A 24,707-nucleotide genomic window follows, 5' to 3' on the forward strand; every position below is an offset into this window, starting at 1 on the left:
CAGGCTGCAGCAGTTTTGCCCTGCTTATTCCTGCAGTTAGTTTCAGATCATTTACATATTTCACTCTTTCATGGACAGCAACAAAACAAGCCTGTTTAATTCTACTAAAAACTACACAAATGTTACAACTGAATCTCAGAGGAGTAAATAAATAATAAAACAATATAAACAAACAAACCCTACAAGTATATGTAAGAAACTGGTAATATTTCACTACATTGTTCTTCTTATGTTTTGCAATGTGACAAAAAAAGTATTTAAATACATGCACATACAAAATTTTGCATGTGTTCTACTTGTGTTCAACTTTTAAACTTGCAAATAGAAAGATTTTATTTTCTGTGTACGTGGAAGAATACCACATACCCAAAAATAAAAAAGGCACTAAAGAGTTAAAATTTTGTGATGATGATGATGATTCCAAAGCAATATCCATTGTATACATTCAGACTGGACCCAATACATGAGTTTACAACCTGTCAGTAACATACAACACAACTTCACTTAGTTTTCAGAACACAAACCAGACACAAGGTTAAAATCACACAAAAAAAATTTGTTTACTTTTATTCAAAAACTTACTGTCTCCAGATAGATACAAATCAGAAATAGTACAGTGGATGACAGGACAGGGAAACAATTAGGTATGAGTGGAAATCTTTGAACAGGGAAAAGATCGTATATGCTTATAAACATTAACAGGGAAAAAAAAAGAAAAGGAAAAAATAGAAAATTAAGGTTCTGTTAAAACACATGTATATTTACACAATCTATTCAGCAGTTTTGCCAATGCAGTGGTGAACGATGAACAGGGGACAGAATACAGCCAAAGAGCCTCTTTTCGTATGTCTTTAAGTACTGTTGCACTTTCCTAATGTAATAATTACAATCATGCCATTTCTGAACATACTATCCTCTAAAATGGAAACCAATGCACTGCACAAAACAGATTTAAAAAGAAAGGAGAGGGAGGGGAAAAACAAAAAAGAGGAAAAAAAAAAAATTGAGAACATTTTTTGTACAAGCATGTTTAAGGCCAAGGCATGGAATGATTAAAAAGTATACCTCTGACAAACATGTTTAGATATACAAATATTTCAGTACAAGCTAAATGTATTAGTTATACTTCATAGAGCTGCCCAAACAACACAAATAATGTTTGTGTTTGAATGGATGTTACATTGTGTTACACACTGTAGGTTTGCTAACAAAGAGAAGAGGAGAGAGAGAAAAAAAAATAAAAAAACAAAACAAAAACAAACAAACAAACAACAAAAAAAAACCCACCCCCTTAAAGCTTAATGCAATAGCTCTGACCATGAAGTTTAACTATCCTAATTTACATTTAGGAAATTGTAATAACCTGAAGATCCGAAGACTTATGACAAAAAAACAAAAACAAACAAACATCCTTGCTGCATGGCTACATGCTATAAGCTTTTTGACAATTTTAATACATTTCCATTTCCTTTCAATTTTAAACTGGAGCTTAAAAATGACCAAAAAAAAAAAAAAAAAACTAAATGCAAAGTTATAAAATCAGCACCAATTCATACATCTTAATATAACTTTATTTTAAAAGTAAAAGTCTATATCACTAATCAGCTGAGTGTCAGGGAAGAGACAATGGTTTTGCAGCAGACAATGTAGTAAGCTTCACTTTTGTTAGAGACGAACAAAATGGCACTACTGGAGAGATTTCCTTTTGCTTCGTTGGTTTTGCTCTTTGGAGGGATATGAGCGCAGTTCTAATCTTTGGGTGAGATGATTTGGGAGAAGCAGAGTCAAAATATCCTTTCTCCGATTCTTCAAAAGCGCTACAGTGAGTACCATCACTGTCTTTAACAGATAGAATGTGCTGTAGGTCTTGTTATAGTCTTTCTCAAAGGGAAGGAAACAAAACTAAACACTAAATATAAAGACTGGAGTATTTCCTCCATTTTACATATTAGATAGTTAAGAAGAATAAAATATATCACATCACTTACTATGATGAGCAATAACCTGCTTATAAATTACTACTTTACACCTGATTACTCACTATTACAAAAGGGCTATACATAACATAGTTCTCTTTTAAGTTAAAAACAGAAGATGCATTCACCCCAGTTTCAAGAACCACAACTCGAAGAGAGCTCACATAAATTTCTTCACACATGATGACGTTCAACTTTGAAATATTTTATATATTTATACATGGCTAAGAACAGTCCAACATTCCATGGCATTCACAATCTGTCCCCAACATTCTGCACGGAGAGGGAAAGCTTACTCGATAACTGTTGAAGTCTCTATATTTGTCTTTAAGTCTCTAGTGAACAAGTATAGTTGTTTGTTTACCAGTTACTACGCTGAGCTTGTGTATCATGTTTACAAAAATCAATCTGATATTAGAGAAAAAAAAGTTGGTCTTCTTAAAAAATAAACAAACAACAAACTCCAAATTTTAAATCTTAAATCATGGGTACTCCAAGGACCTACAAAAGAAAACGTTTAAATTCAGTTTGAGGTTAGTGTTACAAAACAAATGACCCTTGATTCTTTTAAAATGTAGTTAAAGTCCAGTTGGGCTTTAATCTTTCTTAGCTTGAGGCTGTCTCTCTTCCACAGTAACGAGTACACTGTGGAATAGAGCTGTCTATTAGAAATCACTCCTATTAGTGCCATCTAGTGGTGATCTCTCATGGCCTTACAGTGGAGAGACAGTGTGCCCCCCACATTACCGCTGAAAAGCATCATAACCCAGAAAATGAGTGGTCCTTACAGACTCATCCATGATGGAGGCAGGGTCGAAAAAGTCTGGTTTCAGTTCTGATCTCTCTCGACGATTTTTTGATGCAGGCTACAAAACATGGAAAGAGAAAACAAGATTACATTTTTAGCAAGAATTGATTGGTCAATATTGACCCTTTCTTCCCCCATGGCCACCTGATTTAATTACTAAAACAAACTTAGCAGGAAATAGTTTTATTAAGGACTCATTACCAGATCAATATCCATGGTGTCAAAATCCATGCCTTCATTAAGATCCTCAATTCTGCCTTCTGATGACATCATCACATCCTCCACAATTGGTTCCTCATCATCTTCCATTAGGCCGGACCCTCGACGTCTGAAAAAGACAAGCAGCTGTCACACAAGGACAAACGTTCCTTCTGCTAAAGCTGAAAGAATAGCCGTATTTATACTGAAACCACAATTTGAAAAAGATCAATTTTCAAATTGCAAGTGCGGCAAATTTTTTATTCAGAGCCACATTACCAAGAACAAATCAAGGCAACCAAGCACTGTGCTGTGTACAAAATGACAAAACAGCTTTTAAAATGAAAAGCTATATCTTCTTAGTCTTCTTGTATATAAAAATCTTCTTTTCCAAAAATCAGTTGTTACATATTTTACCCAAATCATTCAGCCCCACCATCAACAGAAAGGTATTTAAGAATAATCAAGAACAATGTCTTAAATTTTAAATGAAGATATAAAACTTTGAGCAATAGGAACCAACCTAGAACCTAATCTCAGCTTCTGATGTTCTCAGAGTTATCTAGGTTAAAATTTACAGCCAATTTTGAAGGACAAACCAGACATAAGCACAAAAATTATTGCACAAACAATGTATGCATGTATTATTTATAAATTTTTTTAATCTTGAATTAATTTCTGCATTTCACCATTCCTATACTTATTTATGCATTTTTCAATGCACATTTATGTTAATTGGGTTAAACCTAACCTCACAATGTTGTGCATGTCTCAGCAGCACAAAGTGGCTGTATTGAACGGCAAAAACTCTTTCAGATGTTTACATTTATCAAACCAAGCACAGGGACATACACAAGTCCTGCTCCCGTATCCCACTCCAGCACTTCACTGAGTGAAACAAATGAGAGACTTTGCATCACATGCTGCAAGTGAGTCGGGAGTAGGATTGGTGTTTGTTTTTGTGTGTTTGGTCTTTTTAATGTTAATCATATTTACTTACATGGCATGCTGCAGGTTGCTCCTCAGTTTGGCATAGTTCATGGCTCTCTCATGCTGCTGCCTGGCAGCTTCTTCCTGCTGCTGCCTGTGTGCTAGCATCCAGGTGGCTTGCGGGCTACAAAACACAACACATTAAACATTAAAAGGTAGAACAAAACAATGAAATCAGTGTAAAGCCAGGCGTACGCTGTGCGATTTTAGCCCAATATAATCGCAGCTGACTGGAAGTCAGGGCCAGTTTGAATCTCGGCTAGATTGGCTTACGTTTGACGCGCAGTGTGAGAAGAGTAGCAAGCTCTGACTAACTGCCCAAATGAGCTCTGATTGACCATTCGGGTGATCGGATGGATTTCTGACATGTCTGAAATTTTGGTCGCTCGTCTCATGGTGTGAGCAGTCTTGTGCCGATTTCTCAACGTCACAACCTGTTCCCCCCACCCAAAGTCTTTGCAGAGTATTCCATATGTCAGCGGGCGTCAACAAACAAGGGCACAAAAGCAACACGTTGTGTGGACTGATTAATTGGAGGCTAGGCAAGTGGAGCTTTGGCAGCAGCATTCTTCCTTATATGATCTGTCTTCAACCTCCTCCATGACAGGCATGCACATGAAAAAAATAATGGCAGGAAATAGCCTGTGTTCTTAAATTTAAAACGGTTTCGCTGTTTTTAGTTGGGCTTTGCTGATGCTATCAACACAGCGCTCAGTTTCTATAAGCATCTCCCTCTCTCTCGCTGTGTGTGATTGAGCTTGATACACAGCGTGCCGTGCTGAAAAGAGTGTATGCAGACAGAACGGTTCCCAAGCTGCAACGTACAATGCAAGCACCCACGTCACATCAGATTAGTCCGTTCTTACAGTTTGAGCACGTAAATCACAGGCATTATCCATACACGACAAACGATTCAAACATGCAGTGTGAGCTGTCACCAACGCGCATGACTTTCAAAATCATACAGTGTATGCTTGGCTTTACTCAGAGTATAGGATCACTTTTAGACTGATAAACTGCTGATTCAATTTATCTTAGTCCATGTAGTTAATCATGATTCTTTAATTAGTTTTAATTTGGTTATTGATGCAGAGTCGGAGCAGAGTGCTGAACCATATATTTTAGTATTTTACAGAACAGTCTTTGAGAGGAATTAATGTGTGCTGTCAAAGCACACTGATATACTGATGACAGAAGCTGAAAATCCAAATTACAAATAAATGACATAATTTACGTTTTAAATTGCAGTATAAATTTATGCACCATTTGAGTTTAAACATGAATACATATATTTACACAGTATTCTGTTTTGGTTACACACTCAGTTACTCGTCTCACATTAAATATCATTTTATTCTGACTTAGATAGCTCAGCTCTACACAAATTGTTCAGCATGGGTTTGTCTCTCTTGCTTGCCCTTTTACAGAGGAGAGTCATTTCTCCCCAAGGAGGTATTTTGTACCTTAAGCAGGGAATCAGTGTCTTTAGTTTGCCTCTATGGATGATTCACACACATACACTCCGCAATATTTCCACCCTTAAAATATAACTTTAACACAATTTAATTACAAACATCTCACACACACACACTGCATGCTTACTTGTAGTCAATGGGAGTTTGGTGATGGTGTGGCTGGGGTGTCTGTGGATGTGCATGGTGCTGTGGTGGCGGCTGTGGCTGCTGCTGCTCGGCAGGCATGGTGTATACGCTCATATAACTCTCCTCAGGCCGCAGCCGTTTTGGGTCACGCATGACTGTAGATGTGAGGTGTGGTGAAGGCATCATGACAGGTGTCTGCATGCTCTGCTCTCGGTTTAGCCACACATCACTGCTGCTGCTGCTGCTCTCCTCTGCTGTAAAACAACAACAACACATGTCGGGAAAAAAAATTTAAAAAATGGTTCTCATACCTCTGGTCTTAGAGTTCCAGGGTTTCCCGCAGTGCTTTACAGTTAGGGCGGCCGCCTTAAAGTCGTCAACCCCTCCGCCCACCCCCTTTGTAAACTCTCAAAAATAAGAGATCCGTCAAAACTTCCAAAGTACTTTGTGTTTAATGCGTTATTCTTCAGTTTTCCATCACAAACACACATTCTGAAATATAATACAGCGTTTAAGACGAGCTGTGTGTCGTCTCCTCCGAGTTTCCCCACAGCTGTGTGTACAATGTTTTGAATTATTGATTTGAATTTGCACTCTATTCATGAACCGACTCTACACCCAATCACCACACAAAGCACATAGTTCATGAAATATCAGTGGTTTTTTATAACAGAACGATGACTTCGTTTCTTGAGCATTGATTCCCTATGCACGTGTGGGGGCGGGGCTGATGACGTCACTTTTGGAGATTTTCTGGTTAGGAATTTGCTGTAGTTTTTATAACACACTAGAGGTGTTATTGCTCATGTTGTTGTTTAATAGCACGTATGCTATTGTACTTTAACTGCTTTGTTAATTTATAAATAAAGAGTAATTAAAGGTTAATAGCATTAAAGGTTTGTTGCCCTGTTCCAACCCCAACCAGTCAACAAAGGTATCACCCTGACAAACTGCAGGATTTTCTGCAGGAAACCCTGAGTTTAGTATTCAAGAGATTTCTGAGCATTCAGCCAGTGTGGCTAGCAGATTCACTGGAATTTAACCTGAGGAATTCTCTTACAAAGTAGAAATATTTGCACAGGAAAAATATAAATTGAATCAAAGACAAAAAGCGCAGGTCAGACAGCTAAAGCTCTAAAAATTATAGTAGCAAAACAAAACAAAGAAGGCATTAGAGCAGTCAATAAGAAAAAAAAAAAAAAAAAAAACAAGACAAAATTGATCTCACAACAAATGCTGAAATGTAGAAGTGCATGAGGTGGTACCTTCAGACAGTTTCCTCTTGCCAGTGACAGGCTTAGGCTTCTTACTGCGGATTGTTGACCCGCGACTGCTGATACCGCTGACTACAGACATGGTGTCATCGTCACCACCAGCCTGCAGTGAGTTTCTGTAGGAGATGAGGGGTAGCCAACAGTCCTCCCTCTGCAGAGCCATCTGAAACGTCATGAAGCGCTCCAGATACATGTGTCTGAGAACAGAAAGAAATATATACTAACTTCCAATAGATGACAGACCCAGCTCAACCATATATTAATAAACTTTACTCCTCTTTAACCTCAAGAAGTGTTAAAAGGACAGCAAGGGCCTTACACAGTGCGTTTGTCTTGTCTCATGAGCTTAGATGAGAATTCGCTGAGGATGTCTAGGAAAGCCAGGTTTAAGGGAGGATACCCTTCTCCTTGAGGATTTGGCTCTTTGAAAGCAAACTCAATACCATCCCTGCAAGCCAAATGTAGAGTAAGACATGTATTCAGTCAAATTACAATCAATGAAACATGTAATAAACATCAAGGTTCCATTAGGAGAGAAAGAGCATACTTGTGCAACATGGCAATGGCCTCTCTAGTCTTGAGCTGATCCAGGCCAAAGGTTAGAGAGAAGCGACGAGCCAGTTCCTTAATACCACAGAAATTTGAGGACGAACGGTCAAAACCCGGACCCAGGTCTGACAACATCTCGTTGAATAACTAAGTAGGGTGAAAACAAGGCTGTAAGTTACTATCATTTTCTTCCATCATATTAAAAATAAAAGCACATAAAAATGAACAAATGAAGTACCTAGACTACTGTTGTCAAACTTACTTGCTGCAAGCTCAGGATAAGAGTCTTTGCACACTGTATTTTGTCTATCTGTCTCGTTTTGCTCATTGTTTCCTTGATGATGTCACCATAGTCATTGTAATACTGGGGAGGAGAAAAAAAAAAAAAAAAAAAGAACAGTAAGATTTGTGCATATGTTCTCTGCAAAAAAAAAAAATTGTGCTAGGCTTCCTGTTAAAGAAACGGAAAACAGCACTCACCCTCATATACTGCTTAAATATGTCAGCCCCAGTTTTCATCTCCACCACATTGAAGATGATAAGCTTGCAGTAGGCTGCAAGCAAATTGCGTCTCTTGTGCAATGCTTCTATTTTTCCGGCTTCATCATCCTGCTGTCCATCTTTATAAAATATACACAAAAAAACAAAAAACAAAAAAAAACAGAATGTGATCGAGCTTGAGTCTAAACCACAGCAAAGTAAAAGCTTTGTTCAAAAGGCAGAGTGCTTTCCTCTTAAAATTCCAGAATATCTGCTTCTTCCGATTTCTCTGCTGTGGAACCGTTTTTTGAAATATATTTTCAACTGCAAATAAAAACTGGCTCTTCTCAATCTGCAAAAGTTGTCACAGACTACACAGTTTCCACATGGACTAAATATGCTACTTACCTGAACAATAACCAATCAGTTATCAGAACATATACACTGCTCAGAAATTCAGTGGAGTTTTCTTTCTCAAAGTGATTTTAAAACAAAGTGTGTGTTTAGTTCATCGCTCTTAAGGAAAAGCCAGTTGCAATTTGGGTTAGGTTATCTTCTGTAGTCTGCTTCTGCACAAAATAAATACAGCTCAGCTAACAAATAGTTGCTGTCTAATTAAAAACATGCATGTAAACACAGCAGCTGTCCTTCACACTGTGTGAAAATGTGATGAGGAATGGACCAAGCTAAACGCTCCAAAATAAGTAGGAATAAAATCTTTTTACATTTATTTCTATTTAAAGTTAGAAAGGTACCTCCTTCACTTATTAAGGTACTATTCTGAGAGATGTGTTTTTTGGACAGTGGCCATATCAAAGTATTTTCTATGATTTTGTTTTATTGTTCACACACAATTTACAGGACTGTATTTGTGCATGATTCAGAAACACGTGTGAAAATTATCCCATGTGTGTTAGTAGATAAAAAGTACTGTCTCCCCCTAGTGGTAAAGTGTAATCACTAAAACAACAAACATTTATATCCCCTGCAATAAAATTGAGTGATTTACATTTTTTGTAGTAGCACTGCTTGCTTGTCCAGGCTTAACAATGGAGAACAATATTGGTTCAGCATGAGCATTTGTTTAAATTGAAAAATACAGTCACTAAAACATTTCTTCTTTTCAGTGACTGCTTTATTTCAACTAGAGGATATCAATCAAGATTATTGAAGGCTTATTTTGCGTACATAAAAACCAACAAACTGAAACAAGACAACCCAAGTCAGATTTTTTGTGATTTAGAAATCATGGGATGTAACCATGCAAAAATGTTTAAATACAGAAGCACCAGTTCACGCAGTTTTCACTGTGAAAAACCTTTTGATCTGTGTGGGGCTGTTTAGACAGGGTAAGCATGGCATTGTGTTGTTCGATCCTTTTGGTATTTTGATCACATTATGTCAGAGACCTTAGAGAACTGTTAATTTGTGGAAAGTTGTTCAAAGTTGACAGGTTTATTATTTTTTTTTCAACACTCTAGAATTTCAACTTTTAGATAATTTTAAGCTTGTTGGACAGGCTCAGTATACAAAATAACTGTTTTAAATTTTGTTGGAAATGCTAATCTACTGAAATCCCTTGAAAAATCCATGATCTGCAACAGAACATCCATGCCAAACTGTATTTTCTGATATACTGAGAGGCCAAACCTGTGCTGTTGTTGTCCTCATCCTGGTCAATGAAGACATGGTCCAAGATGAAGCTGAGAAGTTCAGATTGCAAGGAGAGCTCTGGTGTATAGACAAGAGGCTCTAGAATCTCTCTGCCACCAGACATGATCTGGTGACTGAAGATCATCAGTAGATCGCACAGAATGGTGAAGGCCTGTAAGGGAAGAGCAGAAGAAAACAAGAGCATGTTTACAATAAGGAATGAGGATGCACGTCTGAACAAGTGGACTTATGTATTCCACAAACCTGCTCTTTAACAGCGGTGTTGATGCTAGCCAAATAACGTTGACACATGAGGCAAAATGCTCGCATCTGCTTCCTCAGAGTCACCATATCCTCCTAAGAGTCAAAATCAAGATAAACTAACAAAGCAAGCAAATATACTTATCAAAATAGGACAAACAAAAAGACAGTCTTACTTTTTTGCAGCTTCCTTCAGAGACCTTTGCTAAGTGCCAGAGTATCACATAGTGTGTACACTGCAGAGCGTGAATGACAATCTGAAAACGACCCAGACACAAAGATGTCACTCTCTTCAAGTGGCTTCCCACTTACAACACAACAAAAACATAATTCTAAACTTGGTACCTGCTCAGGCATGTCCCCATTCTCAATACCAGTGTTGAGTAATTTATAGTTGCTGGTGAACAGGTCCCATTTGGAAAGGTCATGAGCACTAATAAGAGAGAAAATGTATTTCTTGAATCACATTCAAAATAACTGCAATGGTCAAAAAGGTGTTGGTAGAAGGTGCAAAATAAGATCCTTACTTATGGAAAGCAGTAATCCTTTTCAGTGTGGACAAGACTTGATAAGCATCATCTTCATCTGGATCTTCTCCCTAAAGAACATGCAAATAATTGCAATGACAACTTAAATTATCCTTTACATACAATGTAGATTTACTAGTGTAATTAATTTAACCTGATTCAAAATGACACTACAAACCTGCTTCCACAACATTATCAAATAAATCAGTTACTGCATTGGTCCTTTATGGCCCTTGGTCTCACCTCCTGTAGGAAGTCTTCTAGCAGCCTGTTAAACTTATCCACCAGTTCATCCAATAGCTGACTGCGGGCAATATCCACCCTGTTAAAAATGGTGAACTCTTCATTGCAGAGGGCATGGTAGGTCTTGGAGCAGGCCTCCAGCACATCGGTGTCTGTGTGCTTTTCCACAATTTCCCTGATTTGTCTCAGCAGTGATTCTAGATGCTGAGTGAAGGAGGAAACCAACAACAGAAGTCAGATACTGAACAAGACATGGTTTACATTCAATTTCTAAACTGTTTCATGAACACATGCACCCCTGGTGGATGTATGATTCACCTTTTCCAACCGTCCAGTTGTATATATCTCCAGATCAAAAAACTGTGGAAGTTGCAATAAGTTGGTCACCTTCTCTGCATCAACCGAGTACTGTTTGGGGGAAGAAAAAGAAAAAAAAAAAAAAAAACATTAATCAGTGTACTGCAAATTAAGGAAGGTACCAGGTTTCCTCCATCATATGCTAATCTAAAAGTGACCTATAAGTGTCTACCTTTGCAAGTAAAGGTGGAAGTGCCACTGCAAAAAGCTCAGTCATTCTTGTCCGGTCATCAAGTTGAGTTTTCTTCTCTTTTGCTGTCAGTACCTGAAAAATAAAGCAATTATTGGTCTGCGTACACAGATTACATTCAAGACAGTTTACTTAAACCTGTGATGTTTGTGTCTCTTGAAAGCAGAGTAGGGCATGCTTTCAAATATCCCTGGCCTCAGAAGTGTTTGGGTAGGGAATAGTGGCACCATTAGTATCACTATGAGCAATATTAATAAATACAGATTTAAAGGGGATGTCTATGACTGTGGGGAAATGCTGTGTCTTTTAAATGGTGAAACAACAACAACAACATTTGCATCACAAAGTGCTGGAATGGTATGTTTGAGGGGGTAAATGACTGTTTCTACAGGGCTGAGGGTAAATTTAAGTTTTTACTCCTTTGTAATTTGAGTTGTTTAGCTCTGTAGCAATTTCCGTAATACAGTTAGCCATATTTTGAATTTGGAGATATTCCACCTTAAGTAATCCAAAACAGCAAAAATAAGTCAATACTATCTTGGTTTGTGCTTTTTAACGTTTGGATTCCTTGATGCCTTTGCTCTGCCATGGAGAGGGAGAGAGACACTAGTGTACCAGACAAAGTGTGTGTTTTTGATTAAAATTGTAAACACTGCCTTTAAACAATTTCAAATTTGATTTCTCCCTAACAAACTGTTGTAACTGTAAATCCACCAAAGCATTACTTCCTCTACAACTCTGTTTCTTTGAATGGCTTTGGGACAAGACAGAAGTGATTCTATATGCACAATTACATGTTTTATAGACATGCTTCTTACCCTCTTGCCAGTGCCTCTACCCACAGGTGGATGGCACTCTGCCGCTTGTCGAATGGTACAGAGCATGATCTCAATGAGGGCCGTCTCCTGTCTGTCCGTTAGAGCTGAACAATTAAAATTACAGTTTAGTCTGAAAATTCATCTCAACATAGAAAGCAGTACAGCATAGTAAAATATCCTTACTCCCTTTCAGGAGGCAGAGGGGTTATATTGTTTGTTCAGGCAATGAACATCATGCTATATTCTTAATGCTGCATTAGCTGATGACAATTCCGACCGTTAATCATTCTGAATAAGCATGTGGTATGTGTCAAACCTAACTTTCAATTGTGGTTAAAAGAAATAAAAAAAGAACAAAAAAGATATTTAAAAGGAGCATGTGTAGCTTGTGTTTTGTTTCAGCCATGTATACGTCTAATTGTATCACAGCAGAGTAAACATGTCTAAAAAATGTGGAATATGAAAATGATGTCAAGTCAGTGGCAGGCAGCCATTCTAAAGTTGTCATGCAGAAAAAGCAGCATAGGTCCAACCTTCTTCTCCAGGTAGGGGCTCATCCAGCAGGAGGCTGATCATACACTCCCAGTCCTTCAGCAGCTCAGAAGCACAGTCCCACATGCTGTCCACCAGATATGCAGCATGTTCATGCAGCTGAGGAGGACACAACAGTTTTCATTACCATTGCCAATACCTGTACAAGCATTCTGGTTACTTTATGTATCTCTAAACTTTAGATTCTAAGAAATTATTGTCAATTAATGTTTACTGCTCTTTTTATTTAATTAGAATAAACAACAAGACTTCAACCAAGATGATCCCTAAGAGCCATGTTTTAAAATTAAATATATAGACCCCATTTATATTTATTTGGTCATACCTCACTTTCTAGGAAGAAGAAAACTGTGGTTTTGATGAGGTTGGCATTCAGAGACTGTCTGCCTCGTCTTTTAGGCATACTGTCATCCTCCGAGTCTCGATGGCTGAACAGCCTGCAGAGAACATCAATGTTTCATATTATCAAGAAAATATTAATGTCACTGTTACTCACTGAAGAAATATAACAATTGGGAACTTGAATAATAACAACGTGGAGTTACATCTAAAATATACATTTGCACAAACGCTGCTGATTTCCCGTCTTTCCTGAGGCTGCTATCAAACCCTAAAAATCCCTTTGACCTAGCCATGTATACTATGGCCATTCTTTGTCAGCATGCTCTAACAATGCCCTAACATTTGCTACTTGGCAATTCTTTGGTTCTAGGCCAATTTGTTTAAAAAATAATAAATGGAAGGTCTGCTCTGAGCTTCTAAGCCATTATTTTATTATCAACTAGAAACAGTGATCTTTGTTTCACTTGGGCAAAAAGACAAAAAACACTAACTTTTTGAAGAGGAATTCTCCTGCTGCCACAGCAACTGGCCGGTGAGCGGAGTACACCAAGTGGTAGACGCTCTCACAGTCTTCTGCAGTCAGGACCTCATCACTGCTACTAAAAAGCCAAACATAAAAATGACATCAACATCTCCAGTTTCCTGCCTCCTTTATGTCAGAGACACAAATATTTCAGTCATGGTCTGACAATAGATACTTACTGTAATACAAGTGTGAGTAATTTTATTGCTTGCACTGCGACATCATATTCTTTGTCCAGTGTCATTGACACAATGCGGTCCTGAAACACAGTGAATAAATAAATAAATAAATAGAACCACAATGCGAGGAAGTAATGTGTTTATACTAACATTGTTTAAATTATATATAGTCCTCCAATAATATTTCTGTATTTTGTATAAATCAACTACAACAAAGATTTTAAATTTCATATTGCATTTAAAGAGATTTCCTTGATTTCTTTAATAAAAGTAAATCAATAACTCAATCTTACAAGTTATTAATCACCAAATCAGTAAAATAGCCACAACCTCGCTTCATTTGTTGTACTCAGGATTCAACTGCGTCATTCTCACTATGTTAAAGCTAAGTTGCACTATATTAGATTCTCACCTTGAACCGACTGGTGAAGAGCTCTAGCTTGGCACTGAGTTCACGGTTATAGTAGAGGCCCTGCAGAGCAGTCAGGCATTTAAGTCGCACTTCACCTTGCTGCAGGAGAAAGCAGAGAAATGCTGAAGCTCTACAATAGACACCATAATTAGTGAGACAGACCTTTCTTCAATACAAGTCACTCCAGGTTTAAAAGATTTTCACCCTCACCTTGTCATGCATGGTCCAGCCCACATATTTTAGGTAGCTGTCATTGAGAAAGGCATCGCTGTACATTTTCATCCATACCCCGATTTCTTCAATGCAGATTGCACGTATCTCTGCTATTGCATCGCTACAGGAAAAATAAGCAATCATCAACTAAAGCCCCAATCTACTGCTTTTTGACCTATTGACCTGCAGTGCTGCAGGTTTAAAATATGGCTTTATCATTTAAGAAAGAAACATCCAACTTTTTAAGAAAGTGACATCCAAGAGTAACATGCAATCCTATCAAAACAGTTATCCTTCAATTACTAATTATCAATACTTTGTGTTGCATGTTTATATATTTCACTATCACAACAATGCTCTTTCTGCTAGAAGACCACATGTAGTGACGAGGACATACCGATATCTGTGAACAAAGACACCCTTGAAAATTGCATTCATCATGTTTTCAATTTCGTCCTGATTTTCTTGTAACTGCAAAAAAAATGTTTAAATTCCACGTTACTGTCATGTTCAAGAATCATCATACAAGTTTCACTCAAACAAGCAACACTTAAACAACAAAGTTGGGATGAATCCAAAGATAAAACTAGCCATTCCCAGTTTCATCCATCTTCCACAATATGAAATGTAGCCATTTTTCCATGGTGCAATTTATTATTTAAAAAAGTGAATAAGACTTTTCCTGGAGGATGGGGAAGAGTATAAATAGAAGTAAAGAGCAATAATTCTCAACACACCTCTTTCCGTTTCTGCAGGAGTAGCTCCAGCCTGTCATTGGCCCGCTTGCCAATAATTTTATTCCTTTCAGCCTCATACTGGCGCTGCGTGTTGTCCATGTTGATGCTGAGGTTTAGCGCTACATTCACTAGAGCAGTCATCAGCTTCATAGCTGCAGAGATCAGAATGAGAACATGGATGTAACAGGATTGCAAGCAACTATGGGCACAATACTTTCAGATAATATCACACAAGTAAATAAAACCACACATACATACAAGTACTTCAAAAACTAGGAAAAAATAAAAAAATCAAATAAAAACCAGACATTCCTTCCATAATCCAGTTAACACCAATTCCTGGGCACAGACACATGTGGTAGTGCAAGAACATACACAGAAAAAGCCACTATAAAAACTAAAAGTAGTTCCCAACAATTTTAAGGTGGTGGTTCAGACCTGCGAGTGTGCTGGTGTGCCTGAAGGCTCGCACTTGAGAATCCGAGAGACCCGTGAGCAGAGAGATGACCGTGTCCATCATATACTCGTCATAGATGATGCTGTACTGACACTGTCGCACCAATACGCCGATGAACTCACAGAAACTGGACTTAAACTTCTTCCACTGTGGACCGGCCATTGTGAGCGGGTAATCTCCACTGTCCTGTGGTGTCATAGGTAAGGTTTCTTATATGTATTGGAATGACATATGCTAAAACATATATAGTGTATGAGCATGCCACTATGCTCTACAAAACACAAAAGTTTACCTCATCAAACTCTTCAGTCATCTTCCTGATGATCTCAGAGTTCTGCATGTGACGAAACATCTCACCACTAACAACACCTGAATAAATAATTGGGTGACATGCTCGCGAATATCAGACAACCGTATGGCTTGATATGGGAATGTTATAACACAAAGCACCAGAATAGCACCATATCATTCAATTACCTTTGACATTTTAATCTTACATTCTTTTGATAAAAATAATCATATAATTAGTTTAGTTCAGAGGAAAAAATATATGCAAACAAAGTGTACCTTTGCAACCTGAACACTGGATAAAGAAGTTGATCAAGTCAAGGAGTGCTGTGTCTCTGTCATGCTTGTATGACTCGATCCAGTCATCCACAACAGACTAAGGTTTATGTGTGGAAAAAAAGACGAGAGGTTGGAATCTTTACAGCCACAAGACTTCACCGCTTTATAAATTAAATGGGAAAGTAAATCAGGATCACCACTGAGCTCAAAGCATACACTGACCTGCATGGCACTCTTCCCAAGTTTGACCACTTCAAAAAGCATGACATTCTCCATGCCATTTTCCTGGTGATGTCCATTCAAGCGGCCAGGACCTTTTCCTACTCCTCCTTTGCCCTTCTCCCCAGGGGCCTTCTTCCCCTTCTTCACCTAGAACAGAGAGTTCATTAAGGGTTAACTCACTTTCTTAACTGGTGAAAGGAAAACTAACCTATGGCTTACAGGTTCTGAGTGACAGAAAAACAAACTGAGAATTTATTATTTTTTCATCATAATGCTGTTACTTTCATGGATTGTGCAAAAGCTGTTTGCTCATCAAAAGAGTTTAGGTTGTATGGACAAAACCATACATATAACTCACCTTCCCTTTTCCCTGGACAGCACTTCTCCCATCAGGATCATCAAAGTCAGTGTCTGATGAGAAACGAGTATCTGTGTCCCTGTTAAACACAAAGTTCAATCTTAACTTCCATAACAGAGTAGCAAATATGGTTTGTGGATGTGTAACGACTTATAAATCCAGTTTACACTGTGAAGGTGGTTTAACATTTTCATTACATCTCTGCTACCTTTGCCGCATACATGCAGTATGAAAAAAAACCAAAGACAAAACTCAAACTGCATACATATTACACAAACTAAAGACATTTTATAATAAATGTACATTCAGGAGTACAAAAAAAACACCAACTTACTGGGGATAATGAAAATCCACTTGTAATTCTGGTGCTGCTATCATTTCTTTAACATCTTCTGGATCACCTTAATTTGTCAAGGACTTAATCTTCAGTTTACAAAAGCAGTGGGTTACTTTGTGTCATGTAACCTAAAATATAAAACAGTTTAACAGAACAAAGTGTATCAGAATATATTTTTAACGTTAAGTCATGAAGAATTGGGTGTACAACAACAATAGTTAAACCCTAAAAACTAAATCTTACATGTAAAATATGTCATAACATATTTATATTATTCATCATTTAAAAAAAATTAATTTCTAAATTAAACAGAAATACAACACTGGAAAAAAGTAAAGGAAATATTAGTTAAAATCCTAGTCACATCATGGCCAGTAGGGGAGCAATGTTGCACTACATATGAATCTCTGCACTTAGTGAGTGCTGAACTATGTGAGAGCAGCATCCTTGACTGATACATAAACCATGCAACAGGAAGAAAAAGCATAGAGCCTCATTTCCAAATTTCTGGATTCAAGTACATACAAAAATGGTTACTGTATACATTCATTAGAGAAAATTACATGAATAAAAATGTTTACATTGACAAAATAAGAAAAAGTATGTCATTTTGGCTTAATTTGTGGAACATAATTATTCCAATAATGTGGCACTATAACTAGAATGTATGACAGTATGACAGTGAGGGGCGTTCATACAAGTTAAGAACACTTCAACAGAAACAACCCATTCTATTCTACGGGTTCAGAGTAACTTTGTGTTCACACCGTCAGTGTTACTCCTTGATTTTCAACTACAGTCTGTGATGTCTGGTGACGGGGCAGTGCCAGCAGCTCAATAAAGCTAAGCAGAGTCGAACTTTATACAAATTACGAGTGGAAAGATGTGGCAACTTATCCTAAAATACCACGGGCATCATCAAGCTGCAGCTCATGCACCAGACAGTGGTACTCGTCATGCTGTCTCAGACTGAATAGTTTTGTGAACCCATACAGAATGGCTGTGGTGTTTTCGTTGTAAATATACAGCATCTACTGCCAATAACATATGCAATTGTCATCTCATACTAACTGCACAGACAGTGATGCCTTACACATGGATGAAATGTAGAGACAAGATAAATCCTCCAGATCGCCCCCCCCCAACAGAAACATGATTTGTGGTTTAAACTGGGGTGAGGATGGGGGGGGGGCCTCTGTAACAAAAAGTCAGTAAAGTAAAAATCCATGGCAACGAAAGGTCACCTACTAATAAATTAAAACACTTTGCCCACTCCATGAGCTACTACAGGGTGATTAAACCTCACTCTGTCCACTGTGCATGGTGATTAAACCACACTACACCCATTCCACAATCTAGCATGGGGCGATTAATGTGCGATACACAACCCTACAGGCGGTCAAACTTTTTGTTCTGTTGAAACCAACTAGCCATACTGCACAATAATATAATACATGTATTATTACTGAGCAATGAAAATAAACACTATATTGTTGTATTACAAAACTAATTACAAAAACAAATTAAAGAAATGTGCTGTGTGACATTTACAATTTTCGGCCTGATACTCTGTGTAAGCAGTGTAATTATAGAAAACTGATGGACACAAAAAGAAGAAAAGTAGCTTTTGTTTTTGATTACAAAAAGATTTAAATAAAGGATTTTAATTTAAAAGCTATAAATACACTGATGAGCCAATTTATAAGACCAAATCCTTTTATCTATATTTACTGTTCATTCTTTCAGCTCCTCTGACCACAGGGAAGCACTTTATACTTTTACAATTAGAGACTTGAATCCATATGTTGCTCTGCCTACTCCCCTTTCACCGTTCTTTAATTGGTCAGGATCCTGACTGAACTGCCACAGAGTTGGTATGATTTTGATGGTGGATCATTCTCAGCACTGCAGAGACAATGACGTGGTGGCGGCATGATAGCATTTGTTATGCTCCAACAACTGGATCAGACTCAGCAGTGCTGCTGAAATTTTAAACCCCAGTTTCACTGCTGGAGTGAGAAAAAATTACCAAACAAAAATATCCAGCCAACAGCACCTTGTGGGCAGTGTTCAGTGACCACTGGACTAATCACAAGTCTGCTATTTTGACATGACGTATGGAGGTAGTCTTTCACTTTGGACCAGTACCAGAGATAGTACAAAATTACAAACGGATGTGTACAAACAGCCTAAAAGAATGCAACTGTCAGACTACTGACAGTAAGGCCAGATTAATGCACATAAATTATCAGGCTCTTCGTCTACTTGTGGGTGGCGTATCTGTGGCTGAGACATATAGCAATTTTATTAAACGATTAAATATATGCATATTGTGAAAATAGCTGTCTGAATCTGTAACCAAACCAAAACTGAAGTTGCTACACTTTTTGGAACAAAACAAACATACAACAACAAACAGCAATATGTAAAATACGTAAATAAATAATTATAATAATATAAATGCTATGCCGAGTCTGTTTCCACATTTTTTTTTATGTAATGTGAATATAATGAGTATTTTTTGTATAATTGTTTACATTTGCTGTCTATAGGCATGCACTAATATTTCTGCATTTTTAATCAAATATTTACAGACTTTTTGTTTGTTTCTACTTAGTGGCTGAAACCATTGCATTCACAGTAAAATAAACCTTAAAATGTATTTTGTGTAATATTATGTTATAGAAATTAAAGTATTTTTCAATATTTTGTCAGAATATAATTATGGCAAAATACTCTGAAATATCTTCATTTTAGGTCCATACTACCCACCCATAGTCAACAGTGAATTAAAAGTTTTTTTTAAAAACTCCAGCTGCACTGCTGTCTCTGATCTACTCAAATGAACTCAACTAGGAATGGGCGGTATCCGCATTTTTCATACCGTCTCAAAATATTATTACAGTATACTGTATTACTATGGGGAGGGATTGCTCTGTCTGGCTGTGCATTATATCTGTGAGCACAAAGTTCAATTTAACTAAATTTCAATTTAGCGAATTTAGCTAAACACAGCCAGACAATGCACACCAACACACGTGTTGACAATAAAAACCCAATTCTGAGAGAGAGCAAAATTCAGCAACAGAAAAGTTTGAAAATAAGCTAAATAAGACTGTACACTGTTTAGAAGCACAGCTGACACGCTAACAAGCACATGTGCACACCACAGCAGTTTTTTCAGTGAATTGAGGCTCAAAACACACATATTCAGAGGATACCATACCCGTGAGCACAAAGTTGAGTGAAGGATTTTCTGAGATTTTTGTCCGTTTACAGCTTTATTCCTCTTTTTTTAAAACCCAAACTGTGCTAAACTTACAGCTGTGGTGGGCTACCGGGCTTGTGTTTTCCTCCACCCATTTTCAGACCATGACATCAATAGTCATTGAGCTCCCACAGCGCCCCCTTCCTGTGGCTCTCTTAAACGCATGTGAACATTTTAGCCAACGGAAACAGAACAGAAATTTGACACACCACACACACGTCATAAAACCGCCCTCAGTTTAAGATACCATCTTCATTTTCAAATACAGGAGTATACGGTATTATTGTTATTCAGCCCAACCCTAAATGCAACACACAAACCATCCACCACAACAGTGAGACTGCAGTGATGTGAATGCCAGCTCCTTACTGTGCATGCACACCGAAAGCGATAAAATCGTTCAATGTCGCCCGTGCAGCAAGAGATGTGTCACCGGTGGGTGTGTCCAGCCACATGCAAGTGGGCAACGCCCCCCAAGAAGGCTTTATTTATTCGCAAAATGATGACAAACTTTACTAGACATTTTATCTTTTATCAGAACCTGATTTTATAATAAAATCCAAAGTGAATGGTGTGGTTCCGAGGAAGACCTGCTTTCTGACTGTTAGTCACCGGCGCACATCACTGCTCATTTGCATGGAGTTGAGCAGAGCTGAACTTCAATGCGTTGCCGAATTCACCCATGCTCACTGTCCCGTCACTCATCATCACAGTGTTGCTGACTCTCACTAAAAATGAACGACGTCTAGTCGCTGTGGCGCTTTTGGTGTGCATGCAGTTAGGTGTTCAATTTTTCATTGTATGCTGTGCACTTAAAGCCTGAAAATAAACAAATAAATAAATCTATCTATCAGTTTTACATTTTAATACTGAATTTTACTATGTAGCTAAATGCTGATATTAGCAAAATAAGGGTCAACTAAACGTAAACACTACGTTTTAATGCATGCATCTTTCCAGGTATGAAACTACTGTGATTTTAAAGCATTTTACAAAACCTATATAAAGTGACTTAAATGGTTGTGAACATAAGACAGCTTTAAGAATAAAGTATACCTTGTAATTAAAAAACATTTTGTAATTGTTATACATTTTATTATTCATAAACAAACGTATATACATTTAAAGAAACAATTGTCAAAAGTAATTTACATAAACAGATTATGCTCAGAAGAAGATTTAAAATACTCATTTAAGACTTTACTGATTCTAAATGGAATTAAGGAGAAAATACCCTATTCATCTGTAATTTCAATCAAATTCTTGAAAATTAAACTGAATTACTTGTTTGCTGCATTATCTCTGCAGCCAAGCAATCTCTGGGCCATAAATATCTTTGCTGATCCACTTTGATATGGAATCATAATGTTAAAACTTGATTTTGCAATAAAGAATTAAGGCACTTTATTTCAGTGAGTGATGGAAAAATATACTGCTTTTGTTTTGTAGAGTAATTCAGTGCACTGTCATAAAGTGGTATTCAAACATAGCAAAATAACTGTCACTATGCACACAGAAAGCATGAATATGCATTGCATAACTGCAGAGTACGGCAGTGTGGTTGAGTCCCTTGCCGTGCTGTGAAAGCCATATGCCTGAAAATGTGCTCTCCGACAGAGATGAAAACAAGGGGGCGTGTCGGCGCCCACCTTGGGCTCAGCTCATTGGACAATCCGTCTCCACGGTTTCCAGGAAACGTGCACGAGACCTTTCTGCCTCTATGCCCTTATAAGGCCTTAACCGGCCCGCCTTACTGCTCACCGCGGCCAATCACGGCCAAGTTCTAGTATTAATGGACGTAAACACGAATAACTGGGAAAAGGAAGCAAGTCAACGGTGAAATAACGAGAACAGCCCCCAAAAAACAATCAAATATATATATATTGCTGTCTACATAGTTACCTGATGTTGTCCTAAAAACAAACAATAAAGCTAAGAGCTCTAATTGGGCACAGTATACTGACGAGCCACTGTAAAATTTCAATAGTGTTGTAGTGTAGAAAAGGGTGTGGCGAGAATCATTTACCCAGGGGCACAAAAAACCGAAACGGACTATATTTAATAAACGCACAAGGCGGTGATAATGCTTGCACTGTAAGTCATATGTAAATATCCCACGAAAATGAGTCTTCATTAGGCACTTTTGAACATTTTGATTCAGCTTCATATGGTAAATCTCGGGTGAAATGAGCAAATGCACCAAGACTGGCGAACTATAAAAACTTTACAGATGACGCTGGAATACACCACGTACTATTCTGACCGGACACACTGTAAAGCAAGTTGAAGTTCATTAGTCTACCCGTTTAAATTCACACCTGCGGCACAACACCACAGCGGTTATGTAATGTTCACTGGCTGTAACCTCTGACAGGAGATATGTTACTTCAGTACTAATAAAACAGTAACGTTATCGTGCACAATATTAGACACTGCTGGAATACTATTTTGGGAAATTTCATTCCTCGAAAAGTGGCGCCAAAAAAAAAGCTAACAATTACGACACACAGCCTCTGATACATCCAGCCGGTTGAGGATGTCTTTCAATTCGCCCGCGTTTCATTCGAATTTCCCGTTCCACCTTAAACAGTGCAGCAGTTACATCCTGGCGCCTAAAGGTCGCAATGTCGGAAATAAAAGCGTGCATAAGCTTAAAGCATGCTGATATCTATTAAAGCCGAAGGGAGTAACGTGATGACACGAAATGTTAAACAGCTTAGCATCGTTAGCATTGCTGTCAAACATTAGTTGGGTCTACGCACTTTTCTGGACATCGTCCGCAAAGCTAACGTCAGCAAGTCTGTCCACAATTCCCAACCAAACTAAAGTTAACTGAAATCAAGAGTTGCTCAATGTCTTAAAACTCAATAAGATTGTCTCCCCAATAAAGAAACCAATCCAACTAACGTCCAACACCAACACTACGGCCCGCCACTAACACAGTGGAGCCCGTTCAGTCCAGTCAGTCAAACCAGTGCTTCAGTCTTACCGAGCTATATCTACTGTACAGACTGTAACCGAAGTACACCGCCTGGGAACAGCCGCTTTGACTTATTTAACTCAACCAAATACTATGTATTAAACACTGGTCATCCAAAACAAGTTGTCTTAATCGTCGTGCAACTGCTTGTCACCACACAAAGTCGTTTTCAGGAGGAACTGAACCGAGTCATTTTTACAGTGCAGCTCTGATGTACATTAGCGGGACGAAGAAACGGATGAACACAAACTCCCTCCCCTATCAATCATGCCCCACACCGAAATTTAAGTTGGTTCTTCCGTAGTGTAAGGCATTCGCAAAACCAAATAACTTGTTTCAGCCCAGTGCAGGCCAAATTATGATGTAAAATATTTTACAATAAACAAGTTATCGGAGAAACGCACACACAGAGAGGGGAAAAAAATCTCCATCTTGAAACCAATCCAGCAGCTGTTTTCGGGATTCTCCATTTTGGCTCCACTCATATTCAGTCTTTATAAATGTGAACATCACGTAAGTCACGTTACGATAAGCTAAGGTTTATTCCCGACAATTGAACATTATAAATATTGAGGTTTTATACAATGTATTGTTCAATATTATTTTCGTTCGAGCGAAAATATTTGGTCCCGTTTCACGTGAGAGGAAAACATCGGATTGCCCGTGCTCCAGCGAGTTTGAAGTTAGCTTCTTTTTATAATCTTCCTTTCCTCCTTAAAACAGTGCATCGCTTTCATATTGGAGCCAAAGCCGCCAGGATGTAAACGCTACGCTATTTAAGGTGGAATGGAAAATTCAAGTCTAAGGCTGGTGAATGAGAAGCTAAGTTCAGCTTCGTCGTCCTCCATCTTGCTGCTGAATTTTGCTCCAGTTTCGCCATGGTGGCCGCTGGTAGCTCGCTGTGTTTTAGTTAGCGAGCTAGCCAGGCACGTCAACAAAACACAACAGTGTACATAAATACAGCGGAAGCGGCCTACGGTGTAAACTGTAAAATGTCTCTATGATTAAGATCTATTTATAACGAGAGGGGTGAAATTTAACGGTGCGGTTTCTGCTGCACGGTTTTTATAATCCTCGCTATTTTAAAAGCTACAACGACTCCTCTCCTGTCGGAACCAGTCCCGCGTATTTGACCACCCAGCGCTAAGCGCACCAGCAAAAATACCGCTAACACAACCAAGTTCTGTAAACGTTTTCCGCCATTTTACAACTTACCTCCAGGTCAGCGGTAAATGCAACGACTGAGCGAGATTTCGATCCGCGTTACTTGCTTTGAACGAATATCCAATTCTGATTCATGGACGTAGTTTGAAAGTGGCGGTCAGAAGCTGTTTTAGAGTCTCTCTCTCTCTCTCTCTCGCTCGCTCGCTCTCTCTCACCCCACTTGCTCAGCTCGGTTTGTTGTTTCGATGATTGAAATGTGAAGCAGTACAAAGCTGCCATCTGCTGGTCAGATTGCTGTGACCCTTCGGAGTAGAAAAGATTTTACTTTGTCCAGTTACACGTTAACTGGACAAATTTCAGATACAAGACACATGTCGTTTAAAGATATGCCTAAAATGATATTTAGCAAAGTAAATAGTAACATATAAAATAAATTTGAAATAAACGTACAAACGCATATTTGCTTATTCT

General features: G+C 38.1%; 1 protein-coding gene across 2 annotated transcripts; it reads right to left on the reverse strand.

The window, feature by feature from the left end:
- Positions 1-551: 551 nt before the first annotated feature.
- stag2b (STAG2 cohesin complex component b) lies at positions 552-24,447 on the reverse strand. 2 transcript variants are annotated; one of them, XM_066648841.1, is made up of 34 exons: positions 24,288-24,447; positions 16,822-16,952; positions 16,488-16,566; positions 16,130-16,276; positions 15,908-16,004; positions 15,633-15,709; positions 15,322-15,526; positions 14,884-15,035; positions 14,544-14,617; positions 14,144-14,267; positions 13,934-14,032; positions 13,522-13,601; positions 13,311-13,418; positions 12,803-12,914; positions 12,459-12,576; positions 11,926-12,029; positions 11,090-11,182; positions 10,879-10,968; positions 10,561-10,764; positions 10,318-10,388; positions 10,136-10,223; positions 9,967-10,047; positions 9,794-9,886; positions 9,527-9,701; positions 7,877-8,016; positions 7,659-7,760; positions 7,395-7,543; positions 7,167-7,295; positions 6,839-7,044; positions 5,575-5,827; positions 3,983-4,096; positions 2,986-3,112; positions 2,765-2,842; positions 552-2,477 (listed from the first exon to the last, which is right to left on the reverse strand). In XM_066648841.1, the coding sequence occupies exons 2-34, from the start codon at positions 16,863-16,865 to the stop codon at positions 2,454-2,456; spliced, it is 3,837 nt and encodes a 1,278-aa protein (XP_066504938.1). In that variant the 5' UTR covers positions 16,866-16,952; positions 24,288-24,447; the 3' UTR covers positions 552-2,453. The 2 variants fall into 2 exon arrangements, with proteins under 2 accessions (XP_066504938.1, XP_066504937.1); XM_066648840.1 differs by having other exon boundaries at positions 552-2,842.
- Positions 24,448-24,707: the final 260 nt, after the last annotated feature.

This window comes from Hoplias malabaricus, chromosome 17, assembly GCF_029633855.1.
Source record: "Hoplias malabaricus isolate fHopMal1 chromosome 17, fHopMal1.hap1, whole genome shotgun sequence".
NCBI lineage: Eukaryota > Metazoa > Chordata > Actinopteri > Characiformes > Erythrinidae > Hoplias > Hoplias malabaricus.

Excerpts from the sequence above, each read along its gene's own strand:
- stag2b (XM_066648840.1), bottom strand. The coding sequence starts at position 16,865 with ATGATAGCAGCACCAGAATTACAAGTGGATTTTCATTATCCCCA. Across the intron at positions 16,277-16,487 it reads CTGTCCAGGGAAAAGGGAAG|GTGAAGAAGGGGAAGAAGGC; the intron begins GTGAGTTATATG and ends TCTCTGTTCTAG. Across the intron at positions 15,036-15,321 it reads GCACACCAGCACACTCGCAG|CTATGAAGCTGATGACTGCT; the intron begins GTCTGAACCACC and ends TGATCTCTGCAG.